Source organism: Panthera uncia, chromosome E1, assembly GCF_023721935.1.
Source record: "Panthera uncia isolate 11264 chromosome E1, Puncia_PCG_1.0, whole genome shotgun sequence".
In the NCBI taxonomy this organism is placed as follows: Eukaryota; Metazoa; Chordata; class Mammalia; order Carnivora; family Felidae; genus Panthera; species Panthera uncia.
The window spans coordinates 39,289,253-39,315,079 of record NC_064814.1 but is presented as its reverse complement, the minus strand read 5'-3'; the positions used below and the strand labels follow the sequence as shown (position 1 = coordinate 39,315,079).

The 25,827-nt window shown below is 51.3% G+C and overlaps 1 protein-coding gene across 1 annotated transcript in view; it reads left to right on the top strand.

Annotated features, from left to right (window-relative positions):
- The window catches only part of RHBDL3 (rhomboid like 3), a 33,237-nt gene extending 8,134 nt beyond the window's left edge, over positions 1-25,103 (top strand). The window contains exons 4-7 of the mRNA XM_049637925.1: positions 1,817-1,929; positions 7,345-7,445; positions 17,511-17,571; positions 20,710-25,103. Of these exons, the coding sequence (XP_049493882.1) occupies positions 1,817-1,929; positions 7,345-7,445; positions 17,511-17,571; positions 20,710-20,981 (547 nt within the window). The 3' untranslated portion in view covers positions 20,982-25,103. The remainder of the gene's footprint in view (positions 1-1,816; positions 1,930-7,344; positions 7,446-17,510; positions 17,572-20,709) is intronic.
- Positions 25,104-25,827: the final 724 nt, after the last annotated feature.

The window sequence follows — 25,827 nt, the reverse complement described above, 5'->3', positions numbered from 1 at the left end:
CTGCTGCCTTATTTCCAGGACTGACCTGTGGCCTTCCTTGATCTTTTGGGGTGAGGAACAAGAATGGACAAAAGCCTCCAAAGCCTCTGTGTGCATTCTCTGCCTCTGGGAGCTAAAAGCCTGGAGGCCAAAGTGGACAGTGCACAGAGGCTCTTAGCTGAGGCCCATAGTGGTGGCCTCAGGCCTTTCTCAGTGCCTGCCTGGGAGAGCCCTTGGAGGAGTTTCTAGGTCTGTGATTTTGAGGGAGGGAGGGGCTCTCGGCTGGCGCTGCAGCCGACAGGAGATAGGGACAGCTGGCCAACATCTGGGATGAGCCCAGCAAGGTGACCTATGATCCAGGGGCCCACTCTGGACCAGTGAATCCAGTGCGGTAGAGAGGAAGGAGTTCGGATTGGGATGCAGGAGCCCTGAGTTCCCCTCACCAGGTGTCTTCTAGTCTCAGGCTCTTGCCTGTAAACCAAGAAGACAGGACCGGAAAACCTCTGCAGTCTCTCTATGAATCTGATGCTCGCATCCGGCTCTTTTCCAGTGCGTTTGTCTGACACTTCTAACCCTTCGGCTGGCAGTCAGGGCTGGAAGATTCCAGGCATGATAGGAGTGTAGAACAGAGCCCCATCTGTCTGAGCTACCTTGCAGGTGCCCTCCTGGGTAGACAGGTGCTCACGTGTGCCCAACATGGCACAGTGATTAGTCTCCAGGCAGGGCCTTGCAGACCAGGACCAGGGCTGTGACCCAGGCCAAGGTCCAGACCCCTCGTGATGTGCTCTGTTACCCTATAACTTAAACATCTCCAGGAAGCTGTACAGATGCTGTAGGCTCAATTTATGTGAGACAGTGGATGTTAAAGTGCTTTGTAAACTTGAAAGCACACATTGATATAGCAAGAGTAACATTACAGCTTTTTCCAATAACATAGGCATTCGGCTACACACCAGTTAGCAACAAGATCTGGTCGTAGATGTATGATAGTATAAAAAGGAAAGTATTCATAGGGTAAGAAAACCCAACCCTGAGTGTTGGGTAGAATGGGATTTTAAGGGATTTCATGATATTTTAAGGGATAACTTTGAATTATTAAGTTCTAAGAGATATCTCTAATACTTACAATTTTTTTTTTAACGTTTATTTATTTATTTTTGAGAGAGCGAGAGAGTGAGCAAGGGAGGGGAAGAGAGAGGGAGAGAGAGAATCCCAAGCAGGCCCCATGCTGTCAGCACAGAGCCCGACTCGGGTTCCATCTCACGAACCGTGAGATCATGACCTGAGCCGAAATCAAGAGCTGGATGCTTAACTGACTGAACCACCCACGTGCCCCTCTAATGCTTGCACTTGTCTTGAAAACATCTTTCTCTTTGAACATCAGTAGCTCTTACAAATGTGTAGTGAGCCAGAGTAACTTCGTGGCCTGGTGAATGGAGCAGATTCTGCCCATCAGAAACCCGGGCTGTGTGACTGTAAGCCAGTCAGTGTCCCTCTCTGAGTCTTGGCTTCTCATGTGTGAATGGATGGATTTGCTGGATCTTAACTGTGGTGAGGCGCCTTCCCACTATGGCAGGTGCAGGCATTGCCAAGCACTGCCCAGGCCCTGCACTGTTCCTTCCTGTCCCAGGTGGCAGGCAAGGTATGCTGTTTCCAAGACGACCTGTCTGCATTGTAATTCCTGTCCCTTAGACCCAGACCATGAGCTCCTCAAGGTAGGTATAGGTCTTATTCCCTGCTGGATCCCCAGCATCTTGGCATACAGTGTTTGTTGAATGAATGAATGAGTGAGTGAATGAATGAATGAGTGTATGAATGGAGTGGTCTTTCTGTACAGGATAGAACACCTGGGACTCAACGTGGTGCTGCAGCTCCTGGTAGGGGTGCCCTTGGAGATGGTGCACGGAGCAACCCGCATTGGGCTTGTCTACGTGGCTGGCGTTGTGGCAGGTAGGCAGGTGGGCTGCAAGTCCACAGGGGTAAACTTCCCCAGGGTGGCTGGGAGACCCCATGGGATTGGGCAAGCCCCCAACCTCCAGCAATGCAGGACTCCCATCGCCAAGGCTCGTAACTACCAGGGTTAGCAAACCTCCTCTGGAAAGGGGACTACCATCCAAAGAGGGAGGCATGTGATGGCAAGGGGAGGAGACCACAGGATGTGGAACAGGCAGATTGACCGGGGTTTCTGTCTTTATACTGCCATGTTGTAGCTGTGTGAGCTTGGGGAAATTCCTTAACCTCTCTGGGCCCCATTAGGTTTTAGGAGGGAACTAATAAGATCTGCCTGTAGGGTGTTAAGGAGGGTGGAGTGAGGTGACAAATGGAGTAACAGTGCCATATAAACTGCACAGGCACAGTAAGATCCCTGTAGGGACATCCAAGGTGTGGGTGGAGCCAGGCCCACCCACCAGGCCTACACCTGTCCCCTTGATTGACCCCCTGCTGACAGGAAGCAGGTCTGGCCTAAGAGGTAGTGAGCACTCATGCCAGCTGGAGGAGACTGGGGCCCTAGCTGACTCTGTTCACACGGCAAAGGACCATGACCTTGAGGATGGCCGGCCCTGTGGCCAGTGGGACGCCCCCTCTCCTTCCCTGGAGGGAGGTTAGGCTGGCTGGGGTGAGCCGGGGAGAGCAGACTGCATTTCTGCAGAAAGAGTCTGCACCAACCGGGTTTCTGAACAGAGGGATCTCCCTCGTGATGTTTCCAACCTTATAGCTGGCTGCTGCTTCTCCTTCTCCTTCTTCTTCTTTTTTTTTTTTTTTTTTTTTTACAAGGTTTGCCGCCTCAGCTCTTCACCTTGACAGCTGTGCCCAAGGGAGCTTTGTGTGTATGTTTAAGTAAGATCTTAATCCTTTCTGAGTGGCATTAAAGTTGTCATCAGGAGAGCAGGGCGGCATTGACCTTGTAAACAATGAGCAGATAGTGACCCTGGGAGTAACTGAGGTGGCTTCAGGAATCCAAGAGGGAAGGGTCCCACCCCACTCACCCATTCGAGGCTGGTCTGCTAGTTCAGGAACCCTCAGCTTGGGAGATTGGCCTCTCACCTTCTTCATTTCTCTGTGTGCTGCGGGTGAAAACTTGGCCACCTCGGACAGCACCCACATGAGTTTCCCCAGCATCCAGCACCTTCCACATCCTTTAGCAAAGGTCTAATGAGGATCTCTGTGTGCCAGACTTAGCCACCCACGCAGTCCCCGAGTCTTGACATCTGGAGATTCATAGCCACATTTTCTATACCTACATACCCAGAGACCCAGATGGTTAATGGCGAGGAACAGGAAAGACACTCATAACACTTGCAGTTAGCAGTCAATTAGATGGGAGTGCCAATAACCCAGAAGACGGAAGTAAGATTCAAGATGACTCAGGCCTCACCCAAACTGATGACACCCAGCAGGAAGGCAGTGCAGGTGTCACTCCCCAGTGACCCCGGTGCAGAGTGGGATGATGCACAGACAGAAGGGATCCTTGCCAACCAGACAGGAGGGGGTGGGGCTGTATCATAAAGCAAACAACATGTACTATTCTGTCTGAGGCATTGATTCAGACCAGAGGTCATTCTGGTCACCATAAATCATGTCATTGATCTTCTGGACTGAGTTGATTGATCTGCCTGCACCCCTTCCTTCCCTGTCTACTCTGTGTGCATCCCAGCTCAGAGAGGCGGCTTCATTCACAGCCAGCCAGACCCTGACCGGATAGCCAGTAGTTAGCAAGTGTCAGCCATGTGCAGGCAAGCAACCCCTCGAGGCAAGTACTATTACTCTCCCCTTGCTGCAGGTGCAGAAACAGCCTTAGGGTGTCTCAGGGACTTGCCCGAGAAGACCTAGCCGTAAGTGGCGGAACTGGCCCCAGACCCAGGCTGCCTGACCCCAAAGGCTGTGCTTCAAACCACTACCGTATGTTATGAGAACCAGAAGGCAGGCCTTGTCCTTGTGCATGTTATTTATTGTCAGAAACCAAGGGAGGTCTTTTTTTTTTTTCTAATGTTTTTATTTTTGAGAGAGAGAGAGAGAGCAAGCAGGGTAGGGGCAGAGAGAGAGGAAAATAGAGAATTCCAAGCAGGCTCTGTGCCGTTATCTCAGAGCCCGATGTGGGGCTCGAACTCACGAATTGTGATATCATGACTCGAGGGGAAGGTGGGTCGGACACGAACCAACTGAGCCACCCAGGCGCCCCACCCAGAGAGGTCTTAATAGACATCAGACCCCACCATTTAGCTCCTGCCCAATGAAAATATTGCAAAGACAAGGCCATCACATTTTGTAGCAATGACAGCCAACCTCTGCTGAGCACATCCGATACTCTGGGCCTGTGATACAGGATGCACATACGTTTTTCCTGTATTGACAAATCTTATGAGGTGGGTACCGTCACTCCCATGTCACAGGTGGTTCAGAGAGGTGAAACGACTAGCATAATTTTCTTAGAAGGACGAGGGAAGTACTAGGAGTGAGTGGGAGCCCCATGCTTCTAACCAATGCTTGAGGCTGACGTGTCTCTTGCTTCTAGCTAACTATCACGTGGCTAAAATTTAGGTACTTTAAAAACCAGTATTTCAAGGGCTCCACCCAGCTTTTCTTATAGATTATATAGATGATACACCACGTGTGCATCCCCAGAGACTTAACTCAGGGTTTGGCATATGTTAAGCAGCAAATATTTGTAGAACAAAGGAGAGGGTACATACATAAATAAAGTTATATTGCTCAAAGGTAGATGTTCTGCTGGTTTCTATTTGGATTTTTTTGTTTTAATGGCCAAGGGAGACGTTGGAAAACACCTGCTTTAAATTATTTCAGGCTAACATTATCGCAGCTGTGCATTATGATAAAGTCACCAATTTATCTGCGTGCTGGTGTGGACCCAGAACTTTTTCAAAAGAGTTCACAGTCCAACTAGAACTGGTCCCTTGGCCTGTGCAGAGGTGCGTTTCACTCCATCTTGCCATTCTATCCCCATCCTCTGCCCCATGACGTCTGGGGCATTCATACTGGCCTTATGGAACTGTCATCCATGAGGCTAGGTTCCACACAGCTTGTCCGGAATCCTGCGTGGCCCAGGCTTCCTGCCCCGGGATGACCTTTATTACTATATTGATATGTATGCATGCCCTTGTTCCCAGTCCCTCTAGTCCAGGGCTATCTTTCTGCCATACAAGGAGGACCGGTGAGTCCAGATTGTTACTTTCGGGATTCTAGAACCAGGATCCAAACCTCAGATCCTGGATCCCAGAATCTCAGGCTGTTGAATCTCTCTGATCTGGAAGGAACTCTTGAGGTCCCCTCCAGTGGCTGCCAAATTTTACTCCCCAGACCCCACCCCCACTCAGCCATAGGCTCTCTGCGCTCTGCTCCATGGGGTTAGGGGTGTGGGTAAGGTTTCCTTTGAAAAGAGTGTTTCACTGTTCAGAAGTTGGTAAGCCTTAGACCTCTTTATGTCACAGAAAGCTGAAGCCCAGAGAATGCAGGGGCTGTGCCCAAGGTCACGCAACTAGCCAGCCACGCCCCCATTCCAGACTCCTGCCACAATCCCAAATTGACCCTTGACCCCGGGGTCGTGGACCCCTCTCCATGGGTAGGGTGAGAGAAAGGTCAGGGTGGGGAGGCTGGACCCTGGGGGCTTCCCCACCGCCTCCCTACCGCTGCGGATCCCCCTGCACCCGGGAGGCCAACAGAGCAGAAGCTGGGCCTGCAAGAGGAAAGAGGCCAGCCCAGGGAGGCTGGGGCTTCCTCTGTCCACGCGGTAATTAATGAGCGGCTCCGTCTCCAGCAGCCAGCCCTCCACAGCCCCGCAATGCAGCCTTCAGCCTTCCTTGCCGGCCCTGCCCGGAGAGGTGGGAATCCTTTGTCATGCAGATCCCACTGCCTGTCTGCCACCCTGGGATTTTTTTTTTTTTTTTCTATTATATATGGCTGACCCCTTGGCTAGGCAGTAAAAAAAAAAAAAAAAAAAAAAAAAAAAGATCTGACAATAGATCAATACCTAATTAAAGCCAGAGGGAAGGCATGAAAGGGGAGAAGAAAGATTTATAGTCACCCTGGGAGGGGAGAAGGACTTGGGAGTTCTAGGTTCATGACAGTGCTTTTTCCTGGGAGATCACATCCCCCTTGAGACCAAGAATTTGCCATAGGGATCTCCCAGCGAGCTGAGGAGCCTTGAGAGAGGTCTGAGGGGGCAGCGAGGGGGGAGAAGGCGGATGATGTTCTGGGGGCTCCTGATGCCCAGGTGTGTCGGGCGCCCGGGTTCCCGGGTTGAGCCCAGCCTCCTCCTAAGTAGCGGACCCTACACTTGTGTGGAGCCTGCAGTTTGGCACTTCTGCCCGTCTCCACCCAGGCAGCGGCTAATTGGCTCCCGAGCCTGCGGGCATTTTCCAGTGGTGGTTTCTGTGCACTCACCCAGGCCAGCCACCTCAGCCTCTGAGCCCTGGGCTCTACCTCCTGGTTATTTTTAGTCTCTCGTGTCCTTCCCTGGAAGCCAAAGCATTGATCACACTTAAATGAGACCAGAACAATACATTTCCCTTCTCCTCTCTGCCCAGCTTCCCTTCCAGCACAAAAGTTTGTCATCCCCCAGACCAAAAGTCTACCCCCTTCTCCCCCCAGAGGGTATGACATCATCTCTCTCTCTTCCTTGGGACTTTTCAAGGACATTTTTCCTCCAGCGGAACCCCCAGTCTGGAGATTCTGTTGGCCTTTTGTCACTCGGCCGGAGGGAGGGAGGTCGGAGGTGAAGCCAAGCGGGTTTCTAGATGCCGTTGAGCAGAGAAATGCTCTGGAGCGATGGTGGAGGGTGGAGGCTGACCTCTGTCTGTACCAGTTCGGGGAGTGGCTGCCGTTGAGGCCGAGAGCGTGGACTTTGTGTCGGCAAAGCTGGACTCAAATCCTGGCTGCAGCCCTTCCTACCAGTGACTCTGGGCTCAGCCTCCTCACCTCTGCATTGAGGCTGCTGTCACCCTCCTCAAAGGGCGGCCTCAGGGGTTAAACGGGCCGATGTAAGTGAAACGCGTGGCCAGCGCGCCATACACGGTGGCCCACGCGTGGCAGCTGACCCTGCAGTAAGTACTGCTACCGTTTGTTATCGCTCAGAGCCCCGAGGTAACGCCAAGCGGGGCAGAGTTGCAGTGACAGGCAGGTGGTCCCTTCCCTCCACTGGGTCTTCTGTAAAAGAAGTTCGAATCAGATGGCTCTTTCAAGCCATGAATGTAAGCTTCTAGGAGGCCCCAGGGCGACACCGGATGAAAGGAAGAGATGGAGCCTTTGCTCTGGGGTCTTACCCCCCAAGGCTGCTGCGTGTGAGGGCCTGGGGCAGGGGCGGGGAGTGCGCACCAGCACCCTTGAATTCCTGATGTCTCTCTGTACCAGGGTCCTTGGCGGTGTCTGTGGCTGACATGACTGCACCAGTTGTGGGCTCCTCTGGAGGGGTGTATGCACTCGTCTCTGCCCATCTGGCCAACATCGTGATGGTGAGCACCTGCTGTCCCAACGTGCCTATCTCGGCCTCCCCTCTGCATGTCAGTCCTCGCGGGGGATCTTCTTCGACTCCCCGGCTCAGGCCCAGAAATGCCAGGCAGACCTGGCTGGTAGGAGGGCTCACTGACACCTCACTTTTTGCAGGCTGATTTCAAATGGGGCTCTTCCATATACGATTCGTATTTTTTCCTTCTTGCCTATGAAATTACCCATTTCCCTATGCTACCCCTTTCCCGTTCAGCTTTAAAAAGTGTTACAGTAGGGGTGCCTGGCTGGCTGCGTCAGTAGAGCCTGCGACTCTTGACCTTGGGGTCGTGAGTTCAAGCCCCACGTTGGGACTAGAGCTTAGTTTTAAAAAAGAAAGACAATGTTTGGTGTCCCTGGGTGGCTCAGTCTGTTAAGCACCCAACTCTTGATTTTGGCTCAGGTCATGATCTCACAGTTCATGAGTTCAAGCCCCGCATTGGGCTCCACGTTGACAGTGCAGGGCCTGCTTGGGATTCTCTCTCTCCTTCTCTCTCTCTGCCCCTCCCCCACTCTCTCACTCTCTCTCAAAACAAACAAACAGAGGGGCGCCTGGGTGGCTCAGTCGGTTAAGCGTCCGACTTCGGCTCAGGTCATGATCTCGCGGTCCGTGAGTTCGAGCCCCGCGTCGGGCTCTGTGCTGATGGCTCAGAGCCTGGAGCCTGTTTCAGATTCTGTGTCTCCCTCTCTCTCTGACCCTCCCCCGTTCATGCTCTGTCTCTCTCTGTCTCAAAAATAAATAAATGTTAAAAAAAAATTAAACAAACAAACAGATATTAAAAAAATAATTGAAAAAGGGCGCCTGGGTGGCTCAATCAGTTGAGCCACCGACTCTTGATTTCCTCTCAGGTCATGATCTCTCGGTTCGTGAGTTCCAGCCCCACATTGGGCTCCATGCTGACAGTGCAGAACCTGCTTGGGATTCTCTCTCTCCCTCTCTCTCTACCGTTCTCCTGCCCTCTCACTCTCTCTCTCAAAATAAATAAACTTTAAGGGGCGCCTGGGTGGCCCAGTCGGTTAAGTGTCCGACTTCGGCTCAGATCATGATCTCACACTTCATGAGTTCGAGCCCCACATCGGGCTCTGTGCTGACAGCTCAGAGCCTGGAGCCTTCTTCGGATTCTGTGTCTCCCTCTCTCTCTGTCCCTCCCCTGCTCGTACTCTGTCTGTCTCTCCCTCAAAATAAATAAACGCGAAAGGAATTTTACAAAATAAACTTTAAGAAAAATAATAAAAATTTTAAAAAGACAACTTTAAAGAGTATTTCAATCCTTGACCACTAGCATGCATCGTAATTGTAACTCATTGCTTGTCACAGATGATTAAAAGTAAAGGGATCTCAGCAAAATTCTCAAAAAGGAAAGGAGCCTCTAAGAGGTTAAATGATTTGTCCACAGTCACAGTGAAGATTATGGCAAGTCGGGACTTGAACCCATACTTCCTGACAGCCACTCAGGTGTCATTCCCTTACACCAGCCTCTCACAGTGTCGGGACACGGCCATTCCTTTCCCAGGCTCTTTTTTGCCTTTTCCTGAAGGGCATTCTTTTCTTAAGATTTTTGTTTTCTAAGTCATCTTTGCGCCCAACATGGGGCTCGAACTCACAACCCCGAGACCAAGAGTCACACGCTCTGCCGACTGAGCCAGACATGCCCCTCCTGAAGGGGATTCTAGCGTACTAGCTGAGAGCCCAGGCTCCGGAGCCAGTCAGCCCAGATCTGAGTCCTGGCTACTTACTTCCCAAAGAGGCACCTTGGGCACATTACTTAACTGCGCTGTGCCTCAGTTTCTACATCTGTGAAATGAGATGATATTGATAAATGAGATAAGGTGAAAATAACCTATTCAATATAAAGGTTAACTCCCTCCTCCTCCAAGAAGAGGCCAGGGTTGGACCCTGAATGGAGACAGAGTCTTTAAGGAGAGAAATAGGAATCCGTCTGATAGTCCCAGAGGAGGCCAAAGTTCTTGTTTTACAGGCAGTCGGGAGGAGGAGTCACCGGGAGCGGCCCTGCAGGCCTGATGCCCACCAGGGAAGGCCCAGGTTCTACTCATCCCCGGTGCCTGGCCCAGGGCTGGCCAAATGGCAGGTGGTGCCAAGTAAATTTTTTTTAAGATTAAAAAAAATGTTTATTTTGAGAGAGCGCACACGTGTGCAAGCAGAGGAGGGGCAGAAAGAGAGGGAGAGAGAATCCCAAGCAGGCTGCATGCTCAGCACGGAGCCCCATGCGGGACTCAGTCCCATGACCCCGAGATCATGACCTGGGCCGAAATCAAGAGTTGGACGCTTAACTGACTGAGCCACCCAGATGCCCCAGTTGTTTGTTTTTTTTTTTAAGTAATCTGTACCCCCAACGTGGGGCTCTAACTTACAACCCCGAGATCCAGAGTTGCACGCTCCACCCACAGAGCCAGCCAGGCGCCCTCCTCCCACCCCCAACTAAATTTTGAATGAAGGAAGGAAAGAAGGAATGAGCAGTGTCTAGAAACGGCATCGCTTCCCCCCAGGGTCCTCCTGTTCTCACCTCCCTCCTCTGTCACTGTCTTCACCCACGTGGAGGATGTGTGAATGCTGTTACAACGTCTGGAGTTCCTAAATTCTCCCATTTCTTCTTTATTATTTATTGTCACTGTCACCTGCCAGGCTCAACACACCATCCCTTTTCTTTTCACCAGAGTCCCCTTTGTACATCGAGAGAGAGTGAGCGAGCGGCAGAGGGACAGAGGGAAGGAGAGGAGGGTGGGGGGAGAGATGGACCGACAGACGCCAACGACATTTACTACTCATCTGAATTTTGGCAACTTCACGTGAGCACCTGAAGAGACACAGCAGGTGTAGGAAAGCTTGCGTGGACGTGCGAGCGTGTGTGTGTGTGCACGTGAACTTACGCGTGCGTGCGCACATGCACACACACACGGCCCAGTCCGCTGAAGATCCTGACAGCACAGGGCTGCCTCACACAACCCTTTTAAATGGGTCATTCTGTATCGGTGCCACAGCTTTCCCCAGACACAGCTTTTTCTCTGGATTCCACCTCTGCCGCTCCCCCCTCCTCCTGCCCCAGTTCCCTTCTGGAGGGGATGGAAATGCTAACAAACTCCCCTCCCCGCACCCCCCCCCCCCGCCCCAAGATGTGTACATGGGTGAGGGGACCGACAAGCACAACTAAGAAGAAATAAACAGTTCATAGAGAGGCCCTGTTTCCACCCCCTTCCCTGCAGCATGGGAAACAACCCTGGGGCCCCAAAGTTCCCATGGTGAGGGCAGATCACCCCAAGAACCACGGGGTGGGGCATGGGGCTCGAGGAGGGAGGTGTGAAAGCAGTTTTGTTCCCGTTTACACTTCTTTCTGGCAAGTAGCCCATGGCCTGTGGTGGTGGAGATGAGCAGTCCCATCCAAGAGCCCACTACCCTTCTAGAAGGACGTGGCTTTCGCCGGCCAATTGGGAGCGTCGCAGTCCCCGGAGCATGACATATGGTAGCCTTTCCCTAGAAAGTTGTGTGATGCTTATCTGATGGTGAAACAAACCTCGTTTTCTCATTAGAAAGGTTGGTTTCCTTTCAACAAGAGGCCGCCTTTACCCAAATTAGCTCAGCGCCCAGCACTTGAGAGATGCATTAGCACGAACCCTATACATTGGCCATTTCTGTGGGTCAGAAGCATTTAAACATTGGCAATTTCCATCTAATAGGTATGCTAGAATTTTGAATTCCCAAATGAAGACTTGTGTGTGAGTGTGTGTGTGTGTGTGTGTGTGTGTGTGTGTGTGTGCCTGCGTGTGTGTGTGCAGCGAAACACCTTGTCAGAACGGATGGGAGAAACAGCATGCTAGTCAGAGAATCTAGACGTGAGTACTGGACCGACCATCTTAAAAGCTGTGAGTTGCTTCACTTCTCAGGGTCTCCGTTCCCTCATCTGCAGCCCCTCTTTATGAGGTAGTTGTGAGACAGACATGGAGAGTGAAAACGGTGGATGTGAAAATGCTTTCCATGTGGCAAATCACCACACAGCTGGGGGATCGCGTGTGGGTCTGGATGTGTGTTTACATATCCTTGAATACGTATAATTTTCTGTGTTTATCAATTTTGCCTGTTATCTGTAGGAGCAATTAGAAAATGTGTCCCTTTTACATCATATACAAAACAGAAAAAGTGTTCAACACTTCTGTTCTCAGGACTAAGTGAGGGATTCTGCCTTAAATGAAAGCATGTCTTGTTTTTCATGAAAACTCTCTGGGTTCCAGGGGTGCCTGGTTGGCTCAGTCGGTAGGGCGTGACACTCTTGATCTCAGGGTCATGAGTTTGAGCCTCATGTTGGGTGTAGAGATTACTTAAAAATAAAATCTTGGAACACCTGGGTGGCTCAGTCAGTTGAACGTCCAGCTCTTGGTTTCAGCTCAGGTCGTGATCTCACAGTTCATGAGATCGAGCCCCATGTCGGGCTCTGTACTGACAGTGAGGAACCTGCTGGGGATTCTCTGTCTCCCTCACTCCCTGCCCCTGCCCTGCTCACATGCGTGCGCATGCTCTCTCTCTCTCTCTCTCTCTCTCTCTCTCTCTCTCGCTCTCTCTCTCTCAGAATAAATAAACTACGTAAATAAATCAATAAAATCTTTATAAAAAACCCCACTCTGAGTTCCAAAAAGCTTACAGTTTACATCAAGGGATTAAGTTCAGAAAATATTTCAACAAAAAAACCGGATGGCGTAAAAAACTTGCAATCAAGACTTCTTAGTTTATTTTTTTATTATTAAAATTTTTTTTATTTTTTACTTTTAAATTTTTTTTATGTTTATTTCTGAGACAGAGACAGAGCATGAGTGGGGGAGGGGCAGAGAGAAAAGGAGACACAGAATCGGAAGCAGGCTCCAGTCTCTGAGCTGTCAGCACAGAGCCCGACACGAGGCTGGAACTCACAAATGTGAGATCATGACCTGAGCCGAAGTCGGTCGCTCAACCGACTGAGCCACCCAGGCACCCCTATTAAAAATTTTTTTTAATATTTATTTATTTTTGAGACAGAGTGTGAGCAAGGGAGGGAGGGCAGAAAGAGGAAGACTCGGAATCTAAAGCAAGCTCCAGGCTCTGAGCTGTCAGCACAGAGCCGGACGCAGGCTTTGAACTCGCAAACTGTGAGACCTTAGTTGAAGTGGGACACTTACCCGACTCAGGCCCCAAGCCTTCTTAGTTTAAAGACTAGATGTGTTAAGATACACATAATTGAATAATTTATTAATTGCCTTTTGCTGGGGCCCACAGGCCAGAGTTCCGTGATTCCATGTAGGACATATTTACTTATACTCTCTTCTATACGATAGCTGCTTCCCTAAAACATTCGAGATCTCAGTTTTTGCAATGGGACCATCTTGTCAAAGCACAAAGAGAGAGCGTTGTCTAAAAGACACTGGAGATCTCTATGTCGTAAGGTTCATTTCATTACTAAAAATCCTTTCACAGGAAATCAGTCCCCAATTTGTCTGTCATGCTTTCCCCTTTCCTGTGCTGGGTCTTTTTGAGGTCCCGGGAAGCTCCCGCCTGGGTTCCAGCCTCTGAGCTCCTAACTGGTTGGGTGAACGAGATGCCCAGGGGACTGGTTACCCCCTTGTTTGCTGAGGGGGGGTTCTTTCTCACCCTGCAAGGCTCTGGGAGGGAAAGACATGAAAAGGGGCTGCAAGAGACGCGTGCCCTGGGGCCGCAGGCACTACCACATTTATAGCCTCAGCAGGGCAGCAGGGCAGCAGGGCTGGCTGCGAGGAGATCTTGTGCTTTGCTCCTGTTGTTTCACTGCAGTTTGGAGGGAATAATGGGGCGGGGAAATGAAGCAGCTGGTGGGAAGGGGTGACTGGAGTTTAACCCCTCAGCTGCTGGGAGAGGAGTCATTTCCCCACGTCCACTCAGCTTTGGAGGCAGGTGGACACACAACAGCCAGTGGGGACAGACGGCACAGACAGAACATGACCCTCAGAAGTGTGGGCAGATGGAGCCCCGGACTGAGGGCCCTAGTGACCTCGACATTAACTTACCATGACCTTGAACCAGCCCTCCTCGACTCCCCATTTCTTCTTTGCTAAAGTGCGGGAGATGTGACTGGACCAAGCCGGTCAACTCCAATGCCTTCAGGGCCAGTTAGGGATTGTAAGCGAGGCTGGCCTGGGGAGCGCTGGGGTGAAGCTGAAACTGCCCGGCTAGTCCAAGGTCATTCAGAAGGTTTAAAGGTGCTGTGCAGGGCAAACCCACTGTCTTTGCCTCAGGTCTAGATGATCATGTCAGACACTTACGTGACGCTTACCACACGCCAGGCAGTGTTCTTGGTGTTCTATGCGTATGAATTCATTTTACCTTCGCAACCCGTGAGGTAGGTAATTGAGGTAGGCACTGAGTTGGCCCAGATTTACAAATGAAGACCTTAGCCAGAAAGAAGTTCTGAGCCACCTCACTGCTGGCCTTGCCAGACCAAAAATATGGAAGGTGCTTTTGAAGACAGACCCCAGATAGGGCCTGAGGGAGGGAGGTATGGACCTCAGCTGAAGGAGAGAGCGGCCAATATATTCTAGACTGATTTTGCCTGATATTATCACTCAGGGCACAGTGAAAGAGACGCTGTTTTTAGGTAAGATATTCTTCCAGAGATTTTTTTATTTTTTATTTTAGAGAGAGTAGGGAAGAAGGACAGAGGGAGAGAAAGAGGGAATACCAAGCAGACTCCGCACTCAGTGCAGAGCCTGATGTGGGGCTTGATCCCACGACCCTGGGATCATGACCTGAGCTGAAACCAAGAGTTGGACGCTCAACCAACTGAGCTACCCAGGTGCCCCCAGAAGGTTTTTATGAGGAAAAGGAATATTGGGAGTGTTCTGTATCACTTTTTTTTTTTTTTTTTTTTTTTACATTTAAAAAATTTTTATTTTTGAGAGAGAGACAGAGCATGAGCAGGGGAGGGGCAGAGAGAGAAGAAGACACAGAATCTGAAGCAGGCTCCAGGCTCTGAGCTGTCAGCACAGAGCCCAACGTGGGGCTCAAATCCACAAGCCGTGAGATCATGACCTGAGCCAAAGTCAGACGCTTAACCGACTAAGCCACAGGTGCCCCTCACTTTGGTTTTTAATTGTGGTGAAATACACACAGCATAAAATTTATCATCTTAACTTTTTTTTTTTTAATGTTTATTTTTGAGACAGAGAGAGGCAGAACATGAACGGGGGAGGGTCAGAGAGAGAGGGAGACACAGAATCTGAAGCAGGCTCCAGGCTCTGAGCTGTCAGCACAGAGCCCGACGTGGGGCTCGAACTCACAGACCGTGAGATCATGACCTGAGCCGAAGCCAGAAGCTCAACCGACTGAGCCACCCAGGCGCCCCTCATCTTAACCATTTTTAAGTATACAATTCGGTTGTGTCAAGTACATTCTCACTGTTGGGAAATCATCACCATCCATCTCCAGAACTCTTCATCTTACAAAACTGAAACGCTGTTACCCATTAAACAACTCCCCGTTCCTCCCTCCCCCAGCCCCTGGCAACCACCTTTTACTTGATGTCTCTATGAATTGGCCACTCTCTGTGTCTTGTAGGAGTGGACTCATGCAGTATTTGTCCTTCCGTGACTGGCTTATTTCTCTGAGCATAATGTCTTCAAGGTTCGTTTGTTAGAACATGGCAGGATTGCCCTCCTCCTTAAAGTGAATGACATTCCCTTGTATCTCTGTCTGTCCATCTAGGGATACTGGTTTGCTTCCACTCTCTTTTGGTTTTTGGGAATCAGACTGCTAGGAACGTGGGTGTCACTGTTAGGGGAGAATTAGGATCCGTGGGTGGACATGACAGGGAGGCAAAGCCTGGCCGGATGATAGCAGGAAGAATTTTTCAGTGGTTAGAGCCCCTTCACAGGGCTGCCCCAGGGGTGTCACGGGGCTGGGAGGGCCATTTTGTCAGCGGCTCAGCAGTGTGCCCTCCTTTGGGAGGAGCTGGTCCTTCCGTCAGGGACTCCCCAGGCCCTGCCCATCCTACGGTTGCATCCCGGAGAGGAGCTGAGGGGTCGCCCACCGCCAGCTAACTGCTCTAGGTTAGGTTGGGTTGCCAGATCCAGTGGAGGGCATCGATTCCTGTTGTTCCCTGTCTTCTGGTGGGGCTTCTCTGTGGGCAGTTGCCAGCAGGTGACAACATCGCCTGCCATCGGCTTCTTAGCATAGAACACGTCAGCAGGAGAAGATGAGACTTCCCCACCTGAAGAGCAGCCGTGTGTCGCCACCTTACCCTACGTGAAGAGGGCTCTCCAGTCAGTGAAGAACAATGGGGAAAAGGGAGGCGATGGACAGGAAGCCGAATGCCTTCTGCAGGATTTCACCCTCTTTTTGGCAGATGCCCCGCATCCTGCTTGCTCCACCAAAGGTTCCATAAATGTTATTGTAGGTGCCAATGCTCAGGGCCTTGGTAAAATTTAACACGTTCCCCCAACGTCAAAGGAGTGCGAGACGTGTCCTCAGCTGGGCCTGGGCCAGGCAGCAAAGACAGAGCGGGTGGGTGGGAGGGAACAGAAGCCCCTGGCTCTACCCCGTAGCCTCCTTCCCTGTGGCTGGTGTGTTCCAGGGAGATTCCAGACTTCTGTGCGTGCCTCTATAAATGACACGGTGCTTTGAATGCGCCACGGGAGAGCCCCTCAAAGGAACCCTGTGGCAAAGTCTTTTGTAAAGTGAAAAATCCTTTTGTAAGATGAATAATTGTACTCTGTCTATCTGCTTTGGAGGTTCAGAGTGTCCTGAGATTCTCAGGGGAAAGAGCGATTTGTTTGAAGGCCATCTGGCTCCCCCTTTTTCCAATGCCTGATCCTGTACAGCATCCCCCTCCAAGTGACGTAAAGCCCCCGTTTGGAGCTCTCAGTGATGGGAAACACACGGTCCCCCAGGATGGAGCGTTCCATCTTTGGACGGCTCTTGCTTATTAGAAATGGAAACATCCTGAGCCTAAAAAAATTCTCTGATGTTTTCATCCATTGAATCCTCCACTTACAGATCACACTGAATATGACCTTTCCTTATGGTGACTCACTTGATACTTGATAACAGTGAACTTGACCCTGGGTCTTCTCTTCATCTGTTTCTCACATGCAGGATTTTGGTTTCTTTCATCATCCTGATGGTTCTGCTTTGACTTTGCTTGGTTGCCGTCCTGCATCCCTTTGGCAAACGTGAGACCTGACAATTAAGGCAGCTTTCAGGTGTTGTCAGCTCATGTAGAGGGCGCAGGGACCTTATCTTCCTAGATCTGGATTCTCTCCCTTTTCTTTCTTTCTTTTTTTTTTTTTAATTTTTTTTTTAACGTTTATTTATTTTTGAGACAGAGAGAGACAGAGCATGAATGGGGGAGGGTCAGAGAGAGAGGGAGTCACAGAATCCAAAACAGGCTCCAGGCTCTGAGGGGTCAGCACAGAGCCCGACGCGGGGCTCAAACCCATGGACTGCGAGATCATGACCTGAGCTGAAGTTGAACGCTCAACCGACTGAGCCACCCAGGCGCCCCCTTTTTTTTTAATTTTGAGAGAGAGAGAGAAAGAGGGCGGGGCAGAAAGAGAGGGAGGGAGAGAATCCCAAGCAAGCTCATCATAGAACCTGACCTGGGGCTCGATCTCACGAATTGGGAGAACATGACCTGAGCTGAAACCAAGAGTCCTATCCTTAACTGACTAAGCCACCCAGGCACCCTATAATGTCAGGTTTTCTTTTCTTTTTTTTAAACTCTTTTTTTTTAATGTCTTATTTATTTTTTGAGAATGAGAGAGCGCGTGCACGTGTCCGCGGGGGAGGGGCAGAAGAGGGGGAACAGAGAATTGGAAGTGGGCTCTGCACGGACATGGCTGACAGCAGCAAGCCCCAGGCGGGGCTCGAACTCACGAACCCTGAGATCACAATCTGAGCCAAAGTCCGACACTCAACCAACGGAGCCACCGAGGAGCCCCGATGTCAGGTTTTCTTAAACAAGATACATCCTCGGAGGTGTGGTCCGATCTGGAACTAATGGAACTTTCTCCTTTTGCTGTAGAACTGGTCAGGCATGAAGTGTCAGTTCAAGCTGCTGCGGATGGCTGTGGCCTTGATCTGTAGTAAGTACTGACGGGGCAGGCTGGGTGGTGTGGAGCCCTGCACCAGGCCTGGAGAATATAAAGATAGCACAGTCCCCACCCTCGAGGGGTGTGTGATCAAGGGAAAAAGGGAGACATGTCAATGGTATGTGACAAAGTGGGGCTGTTAGAGAAGTCTGGCCCACTCTGCTACCACTTAATCTTTCTTAAAGTTTTTATTGACTTATAACATGGAACCAGAAAGGTGCGGGATGAGTATCCAGCTCAATGACCAGCACCCAGATCAAGAAAAATAACTTTTTTTTTTTTACATTTATTTATTTTTGAGAGACAGAGTGAGACGAAGTGAGAGTGGGGGAGGGGCAGAGAGAGAGGGAGACACGGGATCGGAAGCAGGCTCCAGTCTCTGAGCTGTCAGCACAGAGCCCGACGCAGGACTCGAACCCGCAGACCGTGAGATCATGACCTGAGCCGAAGTCAGACGCTCAACTGACTGAGCCACCCAGGCGCCCCAAGAAAAACAACTTCTTAATAATTTTTGGGTCATGGAGTCAGTCCTTTGAGATCTGTTAGAAGCTAGAGACCCTATCCCCAGGATAGTACGTATGTGCACATGTGCGTGCACACACACATACTCACTTGCAGTTTAGCAGGTTCACAGGCTGTAACTAATCCTTGAACCCCTGTGTCCAGGGTGTGGTGGGGCTCTCGTCGGGAGAAGTCAGTTCTGCCTGCAGAGGTCATTTTGAGTGTCCAGAACAGAGACCAGCTGCAAGAGGACATTTCCAGCAAAGAAAGATACAGTGTATGGAGGGAGGGTCATGACTGTCAAGTCAGTTGGCGAGACTGACATGTGAGGTTTGGGACTGTGTGTGTTAGTGGTCAGAGATAATAGGAGTCAGGTCATGAGGGCTGTAAATGCAAAGAGAGAGGTTGGAGTTCAACCTGGATGTGCCAGGAGGCCGCTGGAGGGCTTTAAGCAGGGGAGTTACTGGCAGATTCAAGATTCAGGAGACCAGTCAGGCTCAGAGTAGAGAAGGAGTTGGGGGTGGGGAGTGAGACCAGAGGCCTTATTAGAGGCTCATTTGAGGTGATGAGCCTCTTCCAGAAGCGATGGAGGCAGAGAGAAGAGGGGACACATGGTCTGTCATTCAGGCCTCAGAACACGGCCATGAAGAGGGTATTTTTTTTTTCAATTTTTTTTTTAATGTTTGAGACAGAGACAGAGCATGAATGGGGGAGGGGCAGAGAGAGAGGGAGACACAGAATCGGAAGCAGGCTCCAGGCTCTGAGCCATCAGCCCAGAGCCTGACGCGGGGCTCGAACTCACGAACCGTGAGATCGTGACCTGAGCTGAAGTCAGACGCTCAACCGACTGAGCCACCCAGGCACCCCGAAGAGGGTATTTTTTATAAGTTTTGGTTTACAGGTAGACACTGGGGACATACTGCTGGCCCAGGGCCACCCAGCTGGTGGTGATAGAGGCAGAATTCAGAGCCAGCTTGTGCCATTTCTAATGCCCGCTCTTTAGCCAGGCTGGGCAGGAGCACCTGGGCTGTCTGCCTGGGTCCACCTGCTACGTGGGGAAGAGGAGGGTGGGCCAGAACAGCCATGGGCCTGTGTGGACCGCACTTCCATCCACTTGCACATCTCTTGCTCGAAGGCCCACAGATTCTTTGAGCCAGGTCAGTGGGGGACGGCGGGGTGCAGTGGAGTGGGGGTGGGGTGAATGTTGCTTCCCTGTCTGCTCAGACTGTTTGTATGCAAGGAAGGGAGGAGAAGCCTGAATCTTGCTGTTTAAAACAGTCTAACTCTAAGCATCATAAAAACAAAAATGCTGATTTTGGAGGTGGGGACCAGTGTCTTTCAAACCTCCTTTGTGGTACCCAGGGCCTGCTAAGCAAAGGCAGGAAGATACCCCAGGGCCTGGGTTGGGGGGGGGTGGTCAGGGAGGACACAGTGTTGGTTCCCGGCTGCTCCTTCTCTGCCATCTATCGGCCATCCTTGGAGTTGCAGGGCCCAGGCCAGAAGATTAGGCAATTCCCAGGGGATGCTCATCCCTGGAGGCGCTGGCACCCCCGGAGTGGTTAAGGCGGAGAAGAGCATAGTGGCTCATTAAATGGCACCTGAACAAGTGCAAAATTCACCTCAAAGGACTTCCTTGCAATCTGTCAAATTTGCCTTGGTTTCCTCATCTGTGAAATGGGGATGAGAAGGCTTGCCCTAAGTGTTGTTTTGGTGGTGGGCAATGAAGTGGCAGTTTCCCAGCGACCGTCCTTTCAAGTGAGTACATCCCGTTGGACTGGGTGACTCAAGACGTTCATGCAAGAAGAATGAATTGGAGAATGGGATGGGGGCTTTTTAGACTCTGTTAAGAGAGAAATTCTAGCACTCTGTTGGTACTGTCTATTCCCAGTCCTTCGTTGCCCTTTTCTCCTTCCATCCCGTGTTTCCAGTCACAAAAACACTGGTTCTGAGGGTTTTCTAAAGGTTTTGAAGCAATACATGAAAACGCTTTATAAACTGTAAAGTGCTAGCACATATTGAAGTTGTTATTGATGCTCCAGCAGTGCAGCCTGGTAGTTAGAGGCTGAGACTGTACAGATGGGGAAACTGAGCCTCCAGGACCCATGAATGCGGAGGAGCAAGGGTCTTTGGGTTTCGGCACAAGCTGTCCCCTCTGCCTGGAATGCTCTTTCTTCTTAGGATCTTCTCTTGATATTTCACATCTCTGCTCAAATTTCATGTCTCTAGGGAGATCTTGCCTGATTCCCCAAACCAAAGGATCCCCCTCCTTAGGCCCAGCATTGATTGAAAGTCACCTGTTTTCTCCCCCATAGAATTTTTCTTACTGGAATTATCTTATGTCTGTAATTGACGCTGGTCGATTGCCAGATCTGTAAGCCCTGGGAGAACAGAGGTTGGTCTGTCTTCACTACTGTGTCTCCAGCGCAGAGAACAGACAGTGCTCAGCCTAATGGGTAGTGAATGAATTAATGGGTGGGTGGCTGAGGCAGGGGGTTGGGTGTGTGGATGGATGGATGGATGGGTGGATGGATGGATGGATGGATGGATGGAGTGAGCGAGCGAGTGCAAGGCGTCTCTCTCAATCCCTGCCCAGTGGCCCTCCTGTGACTTCTCTGTCCTTCCTCCTTGCAGTGAGCATGGAGTTTGGGCGGGCTGTGTGGCTCCGGTTCCACCCATCAGCCTATCCCCCGTGCCCTCACCCCAGCTTTGTGGCGCACTTGGGCGGCGTGGCCGTGGGCATCACTCTGGGCGTGGTGGTCCTGAGGAACTACGAGCAGAGGCTGCAGGACCAGTCGCTGTGGTGGATTTTTGTGGCCATGTACACAGTCTTCGTTCTGTTCGCTGTCTTCTGGAACATCTTCGCCTACACCCTGCTGGACTTAAAGCTGCCACCGCCTCCTTAGGAGGCTGGGGGACCGAGGTCAGGGAGGGGAGGGAGAGGCAACAGCAGGAAGGAACATGTACATTCTTGTTCTCAGCGCCAGCTCCTCCACGCTGAGGAGTAGAGAACAAGATGCTCGGCCGCTGTGATGTTTGCGTTCAGGTTTGGACAATGGAGCCTCTTTTCTGAAAGGCGCCTGCTGGATGAGTTGGATGTGGTTACCATTTTTTTTCTACACTGTTCTGAGGACATCGGGCCAAGGTGAAGGCCTGGGGTGCCCTTCCCTTGGGCTGAGCCTGTTCTGTGTGTTTAGGGGACCCCTCTCGTCACAGATTGGGCTTTCCTTCTCCCTCGTCCACACACTGAGATGTCTGGAAGGCCTGAGGATAGAGTAGCCAGGCGGACTCTTGTCCCGCCCAGCCCGGAGGTGCAGTCGCAGGCCAGGAAATGTTCCCTCCGCAGCTACTAGGTTTGGAGCTCTGGAGTGGAAGAAGACTAGGTGGTGGACATGTTAGTTTGAGTCTAGAGGAGCCCAGGGTCCCCCCTGTTGGTGGGCACTGGGGCATGGCCTCTAGTGCCTGGGGTAGGCGGAGGAGGGAGATGCTGTAAGTCCAGGCCTCGCTCCTGCCCTGGAGGTGTCCAGTGAGTGAAACCCAAGAGGAGGGAATAAACTTCATCCCAAGTCCCACCCTAGGGAAGGCCCCATACCAACTTTGGCCTTCTCCCTCCCTGTCTTCCAGAATGCTGACATCTCACATCAGTGCCCCAGCGCCCCGTGGCCTGCCTTGTTTTTAGAGCCTTTTCCTTCATTTCCTGACCCTACATTGTGCCTCTCCTTTGTTCATGGGGACATGTGTGAGTGTGTGCGTTGTATGTGTGTGGTGGATGAGGACGCCTGTGTGATGGTAGGAGATGCCACGGAAAGAACGTGAGGGGAGTTGGAGGCTGCGGAGGAAGGCTGTGGGGGGAGTGTGGGTGTGCAGGAGGGTCTGCGTGAAAGGAAAGAAAGCACTGAGAGGTGGGAGGGTGTGACTGCCGAGGATCTTACTTTCAGCAAAGCTAGCCCCTTCCTTCCCGTTCCTCATCCTTTCCAGGCATCTCCCTGAGCGCCACTGACCAGTGGGAGACTTGTCCATGACGGAGGGAGCCCTTGGGCCCTCCCAAGGACCCTCAGGACGCCGTGGTTTGCCTTTGCCCAATTCCGTTCTTGTTTTCCTCTGGAATGACCTTCACGTGTAAAAAGGTTCTGTTCTCTTTCCCTTAGGAGGGCAGGAGCTGTGGGGGTGTAAGGCCGGGGCAGGAATGTTGAAGCCATGTGTCCATCTGAGTAGGGGGGACAGGAGGCTACAGTCAAAGGAATTCCAATTTAGGCAGAAAACTGCTTCTAGAGAATTGTTGGGGATTCGGATGAGGGTCCGAGGTGAGGGCAGCCCATAGACTCAGATACTCAGAGCCTGGAGGGAACTTGGCAGGCTCATCCCTTCCTCTGCCGCACAAGTGGGAAAGCGAGGCTCAGGGAATGACTCCCAGGCAGGAGCGAGTGCAGGCCCTGAGCAGAGAGGAAGGGGAAGAAGGCCTTTGACAAAATCTGTGATTCCCTTTATACTGTTCGCGGAACTCCCAACCACTGACAACCCAGAAAGACGAAGAACTCCCGTCTGGGAAGCAGAGGGACTGGGTCCGCGCAGGGACGGGGCAGGAGCTTGGTCCAAAGTCAGCTGGGCCAGGCAGTTGGGGATCTTGGGCCACTGTGGCTTCCTGTCCTCCGTGATCACACATGAATGAGCAGGGTCTTCATTCAGCCCCAGGCTATGCCAACCGCCCCCCACCCCAACCCCGTCTTTGCCCAGTGCTAAATACATCATCCCGGTCCCCACATGTGGCTGCCGAGGTCACACCGCACTCAGGCTGACACGGTACTGAGGACTGCCCACCCGAGCTGGCGCGGGCCCAGGTCCGTGGCGGAGCTGCGTCTCCCTCGGGCGTCTTGTCTGTGTCCTGACAGCCTGTGTCTGCCCTCTAGAGAGAAGGGGTGTAGTCAGCTTCCTAGGAGGAGACCATGCTGGGACTGGGGGCCAAGAGGACTTGAGTGAGGATGGGGAGGGCGGCCCTGGCCATGGGCCACAGCCCCTCAACCGGAGCAGTGCTGTCCCTCACTGGAGGAGCGGGGAGGCAGGGCTTCCCTGCAGGCACCCCGGGTGCTCTGGGTTGTGGGTGGAGGGAGCAGTCACCCCTGCCTTCTCTGGGTGTGGCCTGGAGAGGGTCTTCCCCTCTCAGGGGCGAGAAGACTGTGAATAGAAGGCTCTAGCAAGCCCTCAGAGAAGCACCCGGGTCCCTCAGGTCTCCAGACGGGAGCTTGCTCCTGAGAAGGACTGTCTGAGGCGGAAATCCCATTTGCTGTCGTGTCTGAGATGCACGAAGGGAGCCTCACCTGACTTTAGGCCGCCAGCCGCAGCTGTTCCCTGTCAGCAGTGTCCAAAAGTGACCCCGAAGCTCGTCAGTCTGCTTAACACCCCCCTCTCCACCCTTGCCCAACCATCAGCTCCGAGCAGGGCCACGCAGTCACTCCACACAACCCAGGTCTCCAAACCAGGGCCAGAGACAATCGTCTGGTAAGAAAGGTTTCCTTTTTGGTGTCTGGCTTTCTCCCCCCCCCCCCCCCCCACCACACCCCCAGGGCCCGGCCAGCAGCACATCCCCATCATCCCTCCTTCCCCATCCAGCACAGCCCCTGGCCCAGCTTGGAGGGCAGTGTGCTATGGGGCCGGGGAGGGTGGCTGGTCTTGCATCCATAGGATACAGAAATTGAAAGCCGGGGATCCCCCAAACAGCAGCCATAGATTTGCCTGCTCATTAAACAGAAGAGGAATCACAGAAACTAGGGAAGGGAAAACAAATCTTCAAAGGAGAAATTTTGCTTTAATGACGCCATTAATCATTCATTTTTTTAATTAGGAAAAGCTCCCTAAAGAGGCATTTTTGCCAGCTAATAGGACTCTCCATTTCCACGAGGACCGTTCCTACCCAGAGGATTAGGAGAGTCATTGCTCACAAACCCAGATCTTCCCCCACAGTGTTCAATTTCGCTTGCAAATAATGCAGATTCCCAGGTGCAGCGGAAGCCATCTCCTGGCTGCCTTCATGTTGCTCCTGGGGCTGGCCGGAAAGCACCGACACTCCTCTGCCTTAAAAACCGTGAATTCCACCCCCAAGGACTTGAGTAAGTGGAAAACAAAAGGAAACACAAGCTGCAATGTTTGTTTCTAAATATTTTTGTATTGTGTACATTCTGTATATTTTTGTCGCAACATATTATTCGAGCACAGATTCCATTAAAGATTTTTTTTTTTAAGCCATCGGTTATTCAGGAAGTGGCATAAAGGGCTGGCGTGGGAGCCCTGTTTCATCTTTGGAGGTGGGAGGTGGGGTGGGGGGACAGCAGCGGTGCTGGGCCTGTGATGTGCACAAGACAGAGCTGGGACTCAGCGCTTGGTGCTGCTGCTGGTGCTTCCAGTCTGGTGAAACCGTTTTTGAATTGCTGAACTCTTTTGAATGGTTGATGAGAGCTAGGTTTTCTCCTGCCCTAACAATGCGCAGGGAGACAGTTTTGTGTACAATGTGGAAGGGGGAGGTGGTCTGCAAATAAGGAAACTCACTCAGCTTCAGGTCAAGAGCTTTTGTGCCAGCTGTGCTCGTGGGGGTCCCGTCTTCCCCTTCTACCCTTACATGGTGGGAGATTAATGTTTTGACTACTGTTATTGTCGTAATCTTTGAAATACCTAGGTACTTCGTTCTTTACCCCAATAGCCTAGTCTGTAGGTCTTTCTAGGGGCAGTCAACATTCTGATCTGGAGGAAGGGATAGGGAACGTTCTCAGGGTGAAAGGACATGGTTCATGTACAGAAGGGGAAAACAAGAAGGGTGTAAGTGTGAAGGTCCAATGCTTGGTAGGTTTAACAACCAAATGGGCTTTGAATGGATGAAGTCTGAGGAAGTGAGTTGTTTACTCCAGCTTTTCTAAACCGATGACAGCGTATGTGGTTTGCAATTCATAACCGTTAAATTTCATTCGGGGATTAAACTACTCTGTTAAATTCGGCACGGGAGTCGTTTCCCATAATGTTCTTTCATATCAGTTTCCTGTACGTTATTAAAAGAAAAAAAACATTAAAAAAATTTTTTAATGTTTATTTTATTTTTGAGAGAGAGAGAGAGAGACGGAGCATGAGTGGGGAAGGGACATAGAGAGAGGGGGACACAGGATCCAAAGCAGGCTCCAGGCTCTGAGCTGTCAGCATAGAGCCTGACGCAGGGCTTGAACTCACGAACCGTGACATCATGACCTGAGCAGAAGTCGGACACTGAACCGACTGAGCCACCCAGGTGCCCCCCCCCCCCCCCCCCCCCCCCGCTCCAAACCACATTTTTAAATGCTGCAAAAGTCATTCTAGAACAACTTGAGTACAGCTCACGCTGAAGGTCAAAAAACTCATTTCTCTTTCAAGTGTGGATAACTAACTTCCCTAGAGGGAAGATCAGGACCCTGTCTGAGCACCCATGCACCCCCTGTACCCCATCAGTTCCAGGCCCCAATACCTGAGGCACTGACAGACAAGCTCCCTGAATAGCCAAAAGCTGTTTAGATGGCTTTGCCTTTGGCTCCCTATCACTTCCCCCTTCACTTTTCTGGTTCCTCCCTTCTACCAGATTCTCATTCTTCCCATAACTTTGTAAGACATTAACCAGTGATAAGGTAATTATGAAGATAATTTACTGGCTACTTAGTATGTGCTGGGCACTGGATGAGGCATTTTCAATGTATTATTTTCATTTAATTGCATAGCTACTTGTGTGAAGTGAGTATAAAT